General features: G+C 35.1%; 2 protein-coding genes across 5 annotated transcripts; one reads left to right on the top strand and one right to left on the bottom strand.

Moving 5' to 3' along the window:
* Positions 1-4,129: 4,129 nt before the first annotated feature.
* On the top strand, positions 4,130-8,784 carry LOC142611790 (uncharacterized). 4 transcript variants are annotated; one of them, XM_075783935.1, is made up of 5 exons: positions 4,130-5,621; positions 7,719-7,784; positions 7,910-7,958; positions 8,074-8,155; positions 8,256-8,784. In XM_075783935.1, the coding sequence occupies exon 1, from the start codon at positions 4,301-4,303 to the stop codon at positions 5,435-5,437; it is 1,137 nt and encodes a 378-aa protein (XP_075640050.1). In that variant the 5' UTR covers positions 4,130-4,300; the 3' UTR covers positions 5,438-5,621; positions 7,719-7,784; positions 7,910-7,958; positions 8,074-8,155; positions 8,256-8,784. The 4 variants fall into 4 exon arrangements, with proteins under 4 accessions (XP_075640050.1, XP_075640047.1, XP_075640049.1 ...); XM_075783932.1 differs by having other exon boundaries at positions 7,885-7,958; XM_075783934.1 differs by lacking the exons at positions 8,074-8,155; positions 8,256-8,784 and having other exon boundaries at positions 4,130-5,548; positions 7,910-7,962.
* Positions 8,785-10,988: 2,204 nt separating this feature from the next.
* LOC142612536 (F-box protein AUF1-like) lies at positions 10,989-12,326 on the bottom strand. The gene has a single exon (XM_075784614.1). It carries the CDS (start codon positions 12,237-12,239, stop codon positions 11,172-11,174), a length of 1,068 nt encoding a protein of 355 aa, XP_075640729.1. The 5' UTR covers positions 12,240-12,326; the 3' UTR covers positions 10,989-11,171.
* Between the last annotated feature and the right edge of the window lie 2,931 nt (positions 12,327-15,257).

Genomic DNA, 15,257 nt, shown 5'->3' with positions numbered 1-15,257 from the left:
GCAGACCTTTCGAACTAAATTTATCAAAGATACCAATGACGGAAAGATTGATAACAAGGATGGCCCTTCATAATGCAAAAACATTGTACGTTGACAGATGATTTCCTATCCTAGATGCTAGATAAACTCAATCATTTTTTATCTTTAAAATAGTACGGCTTCCTATGATTATTTTATTATTAAGTGTCTTATTTAATAAAATGATGATAATAACTCCTAATAATGTTTGTATTCTTTCAAGTAGGCTAAAGCTAGTAGCAACTACTAGGCTGAAACCACACCACAAGGAGCTTATGGAATTATATATAATCTGGATTCTGGAGGTGAAATTGTATTGAGGAAATTAACTTAAGAATTGCCATATACTCATTAATTCATGAAAGAAAACCCTGCCATATATATATGTGTGCGCGCACGCATGTTCTGGGGAATTTATATGTAGTGTGATTCATTTGTATGATTAAATAGTCATTTTGGCTGGTGACTTATTTAAATCAATTTGAAAGATGTTGCCAAATCAATAGTCAGAGTTCAAGAATTAGGAGAGCATAAGAAGAAGGAGTTCAAGAATTAGGAGAGCATAAGAAGAAGGAAATTTAGTTGGGAACACAGAATCAATGAACAATAGCCACCGGTTTGTGAGCCCACAGTTGATGTGCTATAATTGTTCTCATTATTATTATGCTTTGCTTTGAACCAAATTCAAATTGGAAGTTTGGAACCATAAAAGTTGAAAATTCATTATTGCAAACACTGTGCAATGCAATTAGTAGCCATAATAACTCGTTCAAACTTTTGACGAATTACAATATCTTTGTTTTCAACTAGTATTAATTACATGTGTTTTTTCCCAAATGCCAATCAGTTCTAAATATAGTACACATCAGAAAGATGAGAGTTCAACAGAGCTTGGATTTCAACTTCAACAGGAGGGTTTGTTACTGACTCACTTGTCACGGACCAGGGAACTTCAGCTTGCTCACAGCTTCTCAGCAATGATTTGCACTCATTAACAATTGAACTCAGCAAAAACTAGTGGTTTTTTTAGATTAATTAATGATAAGGCTGAACTGCTATAGCAGCACCCACCTCCACTTTCAAGTAGGTGGAGCCCCAAAAAAATAGCCAAATACAAGTCCAACCGACCATGTGAAGCCCTTTAGTTTAGCCATCTCTTGAATCCTGATCATCTCTGAGAGGGTTATCCATAGCAGAGTTGTCTGTGAGAAGCTTGTGCTAGCCCGTTTGTCGATTCAGCCATTTAAGAGCAATGGTGTGGAATGGTTTTAACGAAAGCAGGCGAACCATGGTTGCAATTTCCACTGCTGCCGCTTGGACAAAATGGAAAGTAAACAAGAAAAATACCTTGTTAAAGGAAAATAGTAATAAAATGTCACATGTGAGTGAAGTAATATAAAAAAATGATTTAAGAATAATGATTCGTATACATACCAGCTGAAATCATAATACTAGGCAGGTGGAATTTAGTGAAATGGAGAGGAATGGATCAGAATTTAGAATGAGATGAAATAGATGGGTGATTTGTATCGATTAACTAATTAGAATGAAAAATTTTGGTTGTTTGGAGAAACAAAAATTCTTAATTATGCTTCGATCCATTCGGTTTATTTTGGTCCACTTCGGTTTATTTAGTCCATTTCAGTCTATTTGGGTTTTTTCGGTCCATTTCGGTCCACTTTAGTCTATTCAACTTTTTCGGTCTATTTTCGTCCATTTCAGCCACTTCATTCTATTTGGCTTGTTCGGTCTATTTCAATCTATACAGCATGTTCAGTCTATTTTGGTCCATTTCAGTCCATTAGTCTATTCGGGCTTGTTCGGTCCTTCATGGTCCATTTTTGTTCATTCAGTCTATTTTGGTCCACTTAGGTTTATTCGGTCCACTTCAGTGTATTCAAGATAGTTCAGTCTACTTTGGTCGATATCGGTCTATTCGATTCACTTCAATCTATTCGAGCTTATTCGGTCCGTTTTAGTCTACTATGATCCATTCGGTCTAGTTTTGTTTATTTCAGTCATTTTTAATTCATTTCGATTCACTTCGGCCCATTTCGATGCACATACTTATAAATGAAAAAAAAAAATACAAGTTTGAGTTGAGAGTACCTATTTTAAATATGAATTTATTAAAAAATATAAATCTCAAACTCATAAAATACAATAGCCATCGTAAAAATAATCAAGTTTCCTCGTTAATTAAGGTATATTTTTATTTTTATTTGTAACTATGAAGAAACTATGATAAGGTAGTATCCAATTGATGTTGATCTTGATCAGGCTACTCGTTTTTTGTTTGTTTGTTTTTATAATTGGAAAAGTTTTGTTGTACTTTAGACTATTCAATAGATGAAGCATATTTTTCTCGTAAAAAATTAGATGAAGCATTTCTTGTACATTAGATAACTAGTTGATTCGATACTTATATTTCACTGAAAAACAGATTATCCTTTTTATAAATGCAAATATAATCCCTTGATGATACATGTCACTTTACTTGAATAATTCAAGCAAAATCTGAAAATTGTACCCCCTTGTACTTAATAGACTTTTCTTAATATTTTTTTAAAAAAATTTAATGGATACTCTAAAGTTATTGGCTTAGGAAATATTTTTATAAATTTTTTATGGGAAAAATGTAATTAATTTTACAACTTTTTATATTTTCAATAAAAATAATATTAAATTTTTTAAAAAATAGTATGTAGGGATAAAAGGCTCAAAAATGCATATTGGGCCATAGGTTTTGTCCGAAGATGTTCATTGGTCCGAGGACAAACTAACGGTAATGAAGATGTCAAACCTAGGGGTCCACGAGCAAGTTGTGACCGAGGAGGCTAAGGGTGGTAGGCTGAAGAGGGGTGTCTCCTCAATTAAGCGAAGCAAAGGTCATATGATACGTCCTATTGTCCAGAATGATCTTTCAGGAGGTTCTATTGATGAGGATATGTTTCATGGGAGCACAGAGCAAAGGAACGACTATAAAATATCTAAGAGAAAGCTATTACCACAGCATTAAATACTTTGTATTTAACTCTTTGACCGCATTAATGAAGAAGTGATGTCTAAATAATAATTTTCAGCCTTACAGCTACCGCCCAAAGATTTCAGGAAGGGGTTGATGGGACAAGTATCAGCACTAGCAATCTAGATCTACACGTGGAAGGTGGAAACAAGGAGGAGAAAGGGGCATAAAACTGAGGAAGGTCCCTAAGAAAGGGGGATCAGGAAATTAAGAGGAAAATACTATTGCAATCTAGATTTGAACTTGTAATCAAATTTGAGAAGGAACATATATATATATGAACTGACGTCCTCAGATTGTGCCGAGGGTAATTTTTCTTTAGTTTAAATCAGTCCATCTCTATTTTCTTGTCATCTAAATCCACTTTACATGTTGTCTAACTCACTAAAGTCCAGCTTTTGAACCCATTCTCTAGAAATTCATTGTATCGAGCTCTTTGAGCCGAAGTTCATCTATCTTTTGGGCTTGGGAACCAAACTGTGACCTTGCATAGTCTATTAATAAATGTCCTAAGAGTACTCGTTAACCAGACCATGTTTTAAATTTATAAATCATATAATTATTATACATTAAAGAGATTGTAAATTTGTAATCTCATCAACTTTGATAGAGCACAGCCTAATTATAATTTCTTCCATTAAACATTATTGGTATTATAGTAAAATATTTTTCTCTCTTTCTTTTCTCTTTTATAGTCATAACCAAACCTATTTTTTATATTATTATTTTTAATCTCATTCACTCCATTTATTTCTTAAAAATTTATCCATTAAATTTTTACTGTAAACTTCAATAACAGTTTCATGAACAAAACAATTGCAATTTAAAATTTTTTTTAAAAAAAATCTATCAGAACAATGAAAGGAGGAAGCCAGACAATTCTCAATTCCGCTCTAATTTTGATGGTTTGAGTTTGGGCCTAAGTGATTCTCAAAAAAAAAAATATATATATATATATATATTTTTTGGGCCTAATCTCCGTGACGAAATATAACTGGGCCTAATGTTGAACAAGTAACATTGTAGGCTCCAACTATCTATAAATAATGGTGACTCCAAATTCCAAAACCCTAATTCTCAGCAAGAAGTTCTGGTTGGCAGTGGCACCACTGTAATTGTAAGGCAAGCTTAAGTTCTTCATGTTTCACAATAACATGTGCAAGTTTTATCGTTTGTACTCTGTTTGCTCTATATGTTTTTGATAGGAGAATTCTGATTGTAGCTTAGAACTTAGAAGTAAATTTTGCAGGAGTAGAAATGAGACTTGGATTTTGCAAAACCCTCATCTCACTCTCTCTACAAACCCCTTCACGTCTCCACAAAATCCCAATCCCCTACTCAATATCTCTCTTTTTTTTCTCCTCCAAACCCAAAGAATCAAAGCCCACTGTAACAGTGTTGGATTACTTGATCAATAAGCACCAGTTTTCCCATGAGGTAGCTCTTAAAGCCTCATCAGTGATAGCTTGTCTGAAAAGACCTATAGAAGTGGATTCCATGCTTTCATTCCTCAAGGAGAGCGGTTTCTCCAAAACCCACATCGAGGAAGTGGTTAAGAGAGTCCCTGAAGTTCTTACTGCCAATCTTGCCAGTAACATTAAACCCAAAATCCAGATTTTCCAAAACTTGGGTTTTTCGCCCGATGACATTGCTGAGATTGTATCTTCTGACCCGTGGATTCTCAAACGGAGTGCAGATAATCGGCTTGGACCCTCAATTTTGATGTTGAAGACTATTCTGGGTTCAAATGCTGAGGTCATTAGGGCCTTGAAGGTTTCTGGGTGGTTTTTGAAGCATGATTTGGAGAAAACTATGAAGCCCAATATAGAATTTATGAAGGGTTGTGGAGTTAGTTCGTCTCAGATTGTTAAATATATGCTTAATTTTCCAAGGTTTTTTTTGCATAAGCCGGAGAGCATTCAGGATTTCGTTAAAACGGTTGAAGAAATGGGTTTTGATAGGAAGTCTAAGATGTTTCTTGCTGCTCTTCGGACAGTGAGTTCGATGACACATGAGAATTGGGAGCTGAAGTTGGAGCTTTTTCGAAGTCTGGGGTTTTCAGAAAATGATATTCTGAGTGTGTTTAGGAGGGTGCCTCAGGTTTTTTCTATATCTGAGAGAAAAATTAAGGAGGTAACTGAGCTGCTGCTTAGTGCTTGGAACATAGACATCTCTTATATAGTTTGCCATCCAGAATTGCTTATTTGCAGCATTGAGCACAGGTTAAAGCCACGCCTACGAGTTTTGAAGATTCTAGAAAAGGAAAATGCACTTAAGAAGAAACCTGGTTTGACTACAGTCTGCAAAATAACTGATAAGAAGTTCTTCGAAAAATTTGTACTTCCTTATTCAAAAGAAATCGTGGAGCTAAATGTGGCTAGTTGGGCTTCTTAGAAATTTAGATATTTACAATTTGTTGGAAATTCTTGAGCATTTGAAGGATGGCGTCGTGCAGATCAGTTTGTGATAATATCTTAGCCATGGAAGATTCATCAATTAATGCTTGTAAGTGGAATGCCTTAAGAGTTCAGTTTTGGAAGAGCCATAATCAAAATGGAAATTACAATTGTCATTTAGGGTAAATTTTCTTGTAACCATTTCTCACCTCTGTTTTTTAAGTATTTTTATATTGATCTGAAAAAAAAAATGAGATAACTTTCACATTACTGTTTTTGTCAATTGAATTATAATTTATAAATGCGTGTTTAATTTTCCAAAACTTCTTCAATATAAGTCATATGTTCAAAGAATGCTATAAATAATTACTGTGTAAAAGAAGCATGTTTGCCACTCAAAATTATAGGTACGGTGTATTTTGGGCATCAAGTATCCTACATAGCCAGTATCATCTGCTATATGTTTGGCACTTTAAAGAAGGGTACCTATTTAGTTGGTGGCTTTAGTTTTAAGATTTTTGCAGTTGTCTTTATGATTTATATAAAAAAAAAATTTCCAATGAAGTAAATTATTATAAAGCATGCATAATTTTCTGTGTTTGTAGTATTGTACAATGTCATTCCTGTCAGAATACAAGCGGTTTCATTGATTATAGAATTGTTGCGCTGTTTCCTTTTTCCTGGAAGCAGAAAAATATTGTTAAAGCTTACTGTTTTAATTTCTTCTTTTGACAATGGCTTATAACTCAGATGACACTTCCTCTTCTTATAAGAATAAGATGGAGAGTGATGACATAGGTTCAAAACCCGTTAGGTGCATGTATAACTTACCATTAAAAAGAAAGTTACTATTGACTTATCAAAAAAAGAAGAAATTATTGAATAGAAGAGTATGTATGCATGTTGAAAAGAAAAAAAAAGGCGTTAATTTAACTATGATCTGCTGGTTTGATGTATGAATAAGATGTTGATGATTGATGTTGAATGAGGTTGGCTTTACAGTAAGAAAACAGCCAAGAAGCAATGAAAGTCACATGTCCTGAAATTTCAACTGTTATTTGGGTTCTTTTGTGCAGTATCGATTTTAATTGATATTTGATGTGGCTATTATGCCGGGTTTTGTTTGGACCAAATGACAACTCCAGCCCATAATATACAAGGGATGGAGGATAAAGTTAGGGTACAATTCCCTATAGTTGGGTGGGTTGTGTTTAGATACTGAAGGGTATTATGTGGCAACTACATGAGTTTAGATGGGATCTATGTTGTTGCTTGATATACAAAATAATAATGTTGATAAGACCATGATGATGTAAAGTAGGATGCTTCTTTTGAAGCTGTTACTTAAGTTTACTATTCTCTATAAGCTCTTATTCCTGATGTACTTGGATTTCTATTACAAAGGAGATCCGTCTTCAGCATGAGTTTGCCATTCTCTATAAGCTTGAAGACTTGTTAAGTGAAGACTTGTTAAGTGAGTTGTCTGGTATTCACTGTTACAACCTTGAGTTCATATGGACCTTAGATCATGTGCACCACCAAATTAGAGTCAGTGACTGCTCTGCTAAAGGGGTAAATAGAAGTGATAATGCATCTGGAAAGAAACATCTTATATAGGCCATCCCCATGAGCACAAGCTCAGTTGATTTTGATATTGAGTTCAGTATCAGAACCAGTACTTGTTCCAACTTCTAACATTTATAACTACATTTGCTATTTGTTTCCTGATCTAATCTGACAAATATTTGCTGCCTTTGGTATGGTATCTTCTGGTTGTCATTCGTAAGCTTCACTGTTAGAATATGATGGATGGCTGCATTCAGCTCATGGAATTAGTCCAAGTGTGTATTTATCTCATGTCCAAAGCAGCTCATCATTATTATCTCTTCTTGATTCATGATAATTTGTCATCTTCAGTTTAAAACTCATGCATTTCAAAATGTGCATTTGGGTTATTAAGGTAGTAGGTAAATGCATTAAAAGTGGGGAAATATTTTCAGAGGCAAGTTAGTTAACGACTCATCACTTTGTTTCCTTCAATTCAAAACTCTTCCAATATTCTGTGTGGATTCAAGTGTGCTCTTCCCCGCTCCAAAACTTTCACTGTTTCACATTGCACATAGATTCACGGCAATATCTTTGCTTCTCTGATGCTTTTTTTTTTTTTTTTAATTATCTTTTTGCTATTGGGATGTCCAGAGCTCTTCACTTCTTTTTTTTTTTTTTTTGTTGCTTGTTTGATGATTTAATTGAATGTGAAATCCCTTCTTCATTTGCAGGATGAGTTTTAATGGGTCATGTGATCAAAATCTCACTCACTGCCTTATTTCTTATGGGAAAAGGAGGTATCAATTGAGTTAAAGCTTATAAGTCATTGACGTAGCTTGCAGTATTGCCCTTGAAGTAGCACATTATTGATGTTTTGCATGTGTTCCATTCTTACAGTTAAAGAATTCTTAAATTTTGGCAGTGATCACCTAGTAGTTTGCAACTGGAAATTGGAGAAGTCTTCAATTTATGTTGGTATTGGTCTATTCTTACATTTGGAGAAGTCTTCAATTGTGGCTATGATAACCTTCTAACTTGAACTTTTCCTGGCTTTATCCCCTGTTGGCTCTCTCTCTCTCTCTCCAGGTTGAAAAAGATCGGGCATGTATAGGCTATAGCTAACTTGTTGCCTCTATAGTTAAATGAAGAGAATGAGGAAGCACACCAGGTTGTCAAAACTTCTGCTGTTATGCTGCTTAGCTTTTCAATCTCACTCTGAGTTCGTGACTATGATAAAATATCTAATGTTGTGGTCTGTAACATTGCAGGAACACAGGAATCAACCCTAGCCCCCACCCCACAGGAAAAAAGAAGAAGAAAAGGAATAGCACCAGAACTTGCCGTGCTATATTCACATCCTTCAGAGTAGGGACCTGAACAGAAGCCCCACAACATCCTTGAGGGTAGGGACCTGAACAGAAGCCCCACAACGTCCTTGAGAGTAGGGACCTGAACAGAATCCCCACAACGTAGTTTCCTTCAGTTGATGCGTACTGTCAAATCATTAGTTTCCTTCGGTTGATGCATACTATCAAATCATTATTGCTACTTAGGTAACAAATAGTATTTCTTATCAGCTTGGCAGGTTAGTATGCATAAGTATATTTCTTACCAACTTGGCAACTTGGCAGACTAGCATGTATAAGCTAAAAAGGACATGATAAGTATATTAATACCTGTTTAGCTCCACACCAATTTGGAGCCCCAATCCTCTACGTGGCGATTTTATAAAACTATCTCTGTATTATTTAATTAAGTCATATGACTCATTAAAAAAGTCATATGTCTAATAATGCACATGGATGGTATTTTCAATTGTCACATAATGAGTTGGAGAAAGATGACTCCAAATTAGTTCAAAACTAAACTTTTTCCTTGTTTAAATGATTTAATGAATTATGTGTTTTAATACATGTTGACGGTTTTATAAATTTTCATGTAATGATGGATTAGAGTAGATTCCTCCCGCCCAATTCAGAGAAAAATTGTCATAGTTAATAGATTTGATCACCAATAGGATCTAGGAGGCTCTTTTCTCGCACCTGAAACCAAATAAAGGATGTCATGCAAGCTAACTGAGAAATAGACTCATCTTTGGTTTGGTTGATTTTGTTGGGCGGGCCTTCTGGAAATCATCATCAAATGCACATGGCTCTAGACTAGTCTTAATTTTTTTTTTAATAAATAAATAAAATCATTGTTGTGTTTGCTTGATGTTACTGTAGTAGATTCTTTGTATGGGCATTTGGGTGGTTGATAAAATCATAAAATGTGAGAAATTGAGATTTTGATTTTCTTTGTTTTGTTTTTGATTAATTAGAAAATTAGAGGAAAACGTAAAAAAAAAAAACTTACCAAACTAATTACAATACAGAAAATTATTAGGTACTCTGAGAGTACTTAATAATTGCCCTTAAAATACAGTCAACACAATCCAGTCTTCTCTACAATTCGTTGTTGATGTCCAATATGGCAAAGTGGACAACTTAAATTCAATGCCAAACAGGTTAGTTGCTTATATATATATATATATATGAAAGAGAATATTTTATTAGACACCAACAGCCCCAACAAGGGAGAGGAAAACAGAAAAAATGAGGAAACAAAGGATAAAAGGGCACAAAAAAAAGGCGAGGCTCCTAAACTAAGAGAGTCCAGCCTCATTCTGAACAACATTTACAAAAGAAGGACCATCTTGCTAAGTTATGGCAGCCAAATTTCCAGCTCTAGGCATTGAAATTCCAGCTAGATTGCTCCGAAAGGTCCGAAGGGCCTCCTTTGCAAAAGTGACAAGCCGCCACTGTGAGACAGGCTTTGACTTCTCAAAGCTTCAATGCAGGCCTTAGAATTCCCTTCAAACACCATCTGATCTACATTCAATTGTCTAGCCAAACTAACCGCCCAAAGGATTGCTTTTGCTTTGGCTTGGACATGGATGTTGGTATTTATACCAAATTATATCTCCAATCTCTAGCCACTACAGCACTACTGCAATGTAAGAACTAGATTTGCGCACAAGAGTCGGGTGAAGAAGCGGTTACACAAAGAATTATTGGCATTAACAGTGCCAGGAATTTGTTGATAGAAAATTTTAGAAAATTTTTAATACTACTTTAATGAGAAATATAAAAAAGTGTTTAAAAAGTTGGTTTTTATTTATTTATTCTTATTTCATAAAAAAAAAAGTTTCGAAATCTATGCTCTTAGTTAACTATTAATTTTTCCCAATTTGTAAGGAAAAAAAATTAATGGAAAAGAAAATTTTAAATTTCTAGAAACTTGTTAGGAAATTTTTTTTTTTTCTAAAATTGATTTTTTCTGCCAATTTTTTTTTATATATTTTATAAAAGTAATGTCAAAATTTTCTTAAAATAATTTATTAACAAATGCCCTAAAGATATCTGTTACGTATTAAGAAAAGGAAAGCAAATTCAGTGAGTTTTCTATACAATCTAGAAGATTTTGACTCTCATAAAAAATTATGTCAAAATTTTCTTAAAATAATTTATTAACAAATGCTCTAAGAATACCTGTTAACCAGATAGACTAAAAAAGAAAAAAGTAAACCCAGTGGTTTTCTATACCATCTAGAAGACACTTGTTCTTAAATCCATTGCGAGATATTTCAGCAATTGCTCGAGATTAACTTCAAAAAATCCAACCTCGTGGATACTTTTCCACAATCTAGAAGATTTTTGACTCCCAACGCTTGTTCTTAAATCCATTTCTGAGTTTTTTCCTGTCCACCACATTCTCTATTGGCAATCCCTCGCTCTTTCTCTCAGCGTTAACCAACCTTGTCCAGAAACGGCAATTCAAACAATATGACCTGATTAAAAAGTTAGAAAAATATGGTGGCAAACATCACATCAGCCATCACTTCTTGGTCCAATTAAAAAAATTTGAAGATCGCTACTACCTTGAATCATAGTGGTCAAAATTTAGAAAAATTATAATAACACTAGAATTAAAAACCCTTGAACAATAAATAAAGATGGTCATTGTTTGAAATACTACGTCTTTATTTCAAACAACAAAAAGAAAAGAAAAGAGCCATTTACATTCCAAGAACAAGAAAACAAAAGCATTAAACAGACATTAAAATAAAGCATTAGAGCAAGTAAACCTATGCAACCAAGTCTAACATTGGGGGTGCAATGCAAAGCTAAGTTAAAAGTTAAAAGTTAAAAGGAGTTCATTTCCAAATGATAGCTACGAGTCTTAACCAAAGCCTGAACAGCCTCACCGCAAACCCCATCACCCTGAAAAGCCAGCAAGGCTAAGTTAACATCTCCAGCCACGTCTTCCTCCACGTCATCAATAGGCTGTCCCTCCTCATCAACCTCGACCTCGGCGACCCCATCTTTACACACGATTGTTGTGGGCCTCACCACCACAAGTGTCGCCCCATCGAGCCACTCCCCACTCTTCAGCTCCGTCTTCGCCACGTGTCTCATCCTCATCCTCACGCTCGGCACCATGGTCCTACTCCCGTTGCTCTCCTGGTCCCACCTCCTATAGTGCGCCGCCCACTCCTTGTGCTCGCTAACCTGCGCCACCCCCGCGGCTCTCAGCTCCGCCAGCCCTTCCTTGTTCATCACCAGCATGCCCTCGCCTTCCTTGTCTCTCAGCACCAGCTTCTCTATCTCCTCGTGCTCCTCCACCAGCTCTCTCAGCAAGTAGTGTCGAGCCGAGGCCGCGATCAGAGCGCTTATGGTCCACACCACTCTCAGTTTCAGCCCACCCGCGAAGTCAAAGTCCGCGAATTCCGCTGGGATTTGAGTCGAGGTGGAGGCCCTGATGTCGCGGAATGCCAAGATTACGCAGTTTTTCAGGGTTTTGCCGAACTCGGCCTTCCACTTCACGACGGCGTTTCTGTCGAGCTTGAGGTCGCCGGCGGGGAGCTCGATGACGAGCTCCCGGATCCTCTCGAACCCGCGGAGGATGTGGGCCGGGCAGTTCTGGGACCGGGCGGGTGGGTTTTGGAGCTCCGGGTGGGTCTTGGCGGAGAGAGAAACCAGGTTGTGGACCGACTTGACGATGGTTTTGAAGAAGTTGAGGAAGGGCGTGATGGACTCGTCTGACTCGGGGGTGATGACACAGTCCACTTTCAGGAGGAGTGACTCGGTCTGAGGGACCAGCGAGTTGAATCGCTTGGACACGGCTCGGCACCGAATCAGAGTCTTCACGTCGGAGATTGAGTTGAAGATGAAAAGTATGAGCGGGTCAGGGATTCGATCGAAGCCATCCATTTCTTTTTTTCTTTTTTCTTTTTTCTTTTTTCCTCGACTTTTGTCTTTGGAAAAGTTTCTTTCTTTGTGTTGTATGATTGGATTTAAATTAACTAGTGAATGGACCTATATATATGGATGAGGAATGAGGAAGGATGAGAGCGATTGAACTTTGAATGGTGAGCTGATCAGATGGGACCTACCAGTACTTTTTTATATAAAATTATATAGATAGGATAGAATTTGAAGGTGTTTTCCTTTCACATTACTTTTTCGTCATCGTAAAAGGTAAAACATCGATCGATTTATAACATAAATGTAGATAAAATTTGGTGAAAATTACATAATTTTCTTAGAGATAATTTTTTTTGTTAATTGACTGTGTTCACTTTTAATGATTATTTTTTATTATTAGATTAAAATATTAATTAATTTTTTATGTAAATAAAAATTAAATATTTAAATCTTTTATTAGATGATAAAATATTTTATAAATTAAATTAATAAAATTTTATTATTATTATTAGATTAATATATCAATTAATGTTTAGTGTCAAAAAAATTTAAACTCAAAATCTTCTACTTTTATTTAATGGCAAAATAAATATTTTTAGTTGAGACATTTTCTTGGGGGCAATGCCAAATGCCTGCTTTGGATTTATAATCTGATAATCATTATGATATTATTTGAGAAGGGTGTGTCGGACAAAGAATTATAGATAGCAAAATTTAGGATATGCATTGTAATAGCTTCGTCGTTTCAATTATTTTTCATAATTCGGAGATGTTCGTAATTGTATGGCAACCCAGTGAGGTATTACTATCAACATCGTGGTCACAGCCCACATAAAGGATTTGTGATTTCCAATAAAAGGCATTATCATCAGATGGTGAGCTGGGACCCACACGGAAAGCCCGCATCGGTTATTGGCTTTATGTGACGCGAGATACGGGCTGATGCTCACACACAGCCATATGGCTATCACAAGGAAGCGGTCACGGCCCAATTGTTGTTGCTGTTGTTTCTATGTTTTTCCCTTTTTTAGGATTGCTGGTCGGGGTTATATTCAACAGCAAGTTCTTCTTTTTCTCTTAGATTTTTTCCAATTATTTTTGTGAGAAAATTTAGAGACACTCCTACTCAGACCAAAGGCCAACATAAGCTGGAGACAGGAGAAAATCCACAAGATAAGCAGGAAGCGGTCAAAAAATATAGATAATTTTGGTCAAATTCTAATCACTTATCCTCTGTTTTTGTTTTTTTACTTTTATTTATAAAAATAGTGTAAAAATTGATAATAATAATAATAATAATAATAATAATAATAATAATAATAATAATAATAATAATAATAATAAAAAACAACGAGAAAATTTAACGTGTAATGGGAATTAGAAGTAATGCCTCTTACAAGAGAGTGAGTGCAACCCGTGAAGTGTTACACCTAACTCCACTACACCTAATACTGTCTCGTAAATAATAACAAGTCCGATGGTTTCTCATTTTAGCGAAGTTTGATTTTAATTTTTTTTTTCTTTTTAAATTATCTCGTAACTGATAGCAATTATGATTCAATTTTAAAATATTATTTTCACTCTTTTTGAGAAAAAACTTACTTAAAGAATAACCGTGTTAATTTAATGAGAAGATTTGAAGTGTAATAGGGATAGATGTAACGTTTCTTACATGGGGGTGGATGGCACACGTGAGGCATTACATCTATCCCCACAACACTTAATACTATCTCGTATGTAATAGCAGGCACGACAATTTCTCCTTTTAGCCAAGTTTGATTTTAATATTCTTTTTTTTTTCTTTTTAAATTATCTCATAGGCAATAGCAAGTATGATTCAATTTGAACTCTTTTATCCATATTTTTTTTAGAGGAAGACTCAAAGTAATCATGTTTACTTAATGAGAAAATTCAATGTGTAATAGGGATAGATGTAACGCCTCTTATATGGGGGTGAGTGCCACATGTGAGGCGTTACATCTAACCCACTACACCTAATACTATATCGTAAGCAATAGCAAGTATGATGGTTTCTCTTTTTAGCCAAGTTTGATTTTAGTACTTTTCTTTTATATTTATTTTTAAAAAAATTATCTTTTATATAATAGAAAGGGAAAATTATTGAATATTTTGGGAGTACAATAAATGTGTACTTTCCCCTCTCACATAAATTGTAGGTCCCACCATGATTTTTAAGGATGTTAGGTAGTATTGATTATATGCATTGAAAATGAAAGAAATGTCCAGTGGTATGAAAAGATATGTACTTTGGTCATAATCGTGAACCAAATATTATTTTCTAAGCAATGACATCATATGATCTTTGGATATGAAACACCAGTTTTGGGTTACTTGGGCCCATAATGGTATTAATGTTCTAGAACATTCTTTTATGTTTACTAAGTTCATATAAGAGGTTGTTTCTACAGTTAATTACTCCATCAATGGTAATAAGTACACAATGGGATACTACCTAGCTAATAGTTTATATCCAAAGTGGTTGCCGAACTTCAAAGATGATTATCTACACTCTTCACCGATTGGCCATCCACGCTATTTTTAGGGATGTTAGGTAGTCTTGATTATATGCATCAGAAATGAAAAAGTTTCTAGTGGTATGAAAAGATATGCACTTTGGTCATATTCATGAACCAACTATTATTTTGTAAGTAATGATATCATATGATCTTTGGATATGAGACACGTTTTGGGTTGCTTGGTCTCATAATGGTATTAATGTTCTAGAACTATTTTTTTTGTTTACTAAGTTCATATAAGAGGTTGTTTCTACAATTAATTACTCCATCAATGGTAATAAGTAACAATGGGATACTACCTAGCCAACAGTTTATATCCAAAGTGGTTGCCGAACTTCAAAGATGATGATCTACACTCTTCACCGAGTGGCCACCCATGCTATTTTTAGGGATGTTAGGCAGTCTTGATTATATGCATCGGAAATGAAAGAAGTGTCTAGTGACATGAAAAGATATGCACTCTAGTCATATTCGTGAACCAACTATT

This window comes from Castanea sativa, chromosome 10 (genome assembly GCF_040712315.1).
Source record: "Castanea sativa cultivar Marrone di Chiusa Pesio chromosome 10, ASM4071231v1".
In the NCBI taxonomy this organism is placed as follows: Eukaryota; Viridiplantae; Streptophyta; class Magnoliopsida; order Fagales; family Fagaceae; genus Castanea; species Castanea sativa.
The sequence above is the reverse complement of the archived record's forward strand: the minus strand, read 5'-3'. Positions and strand labels throughout refer to the sequence as shown.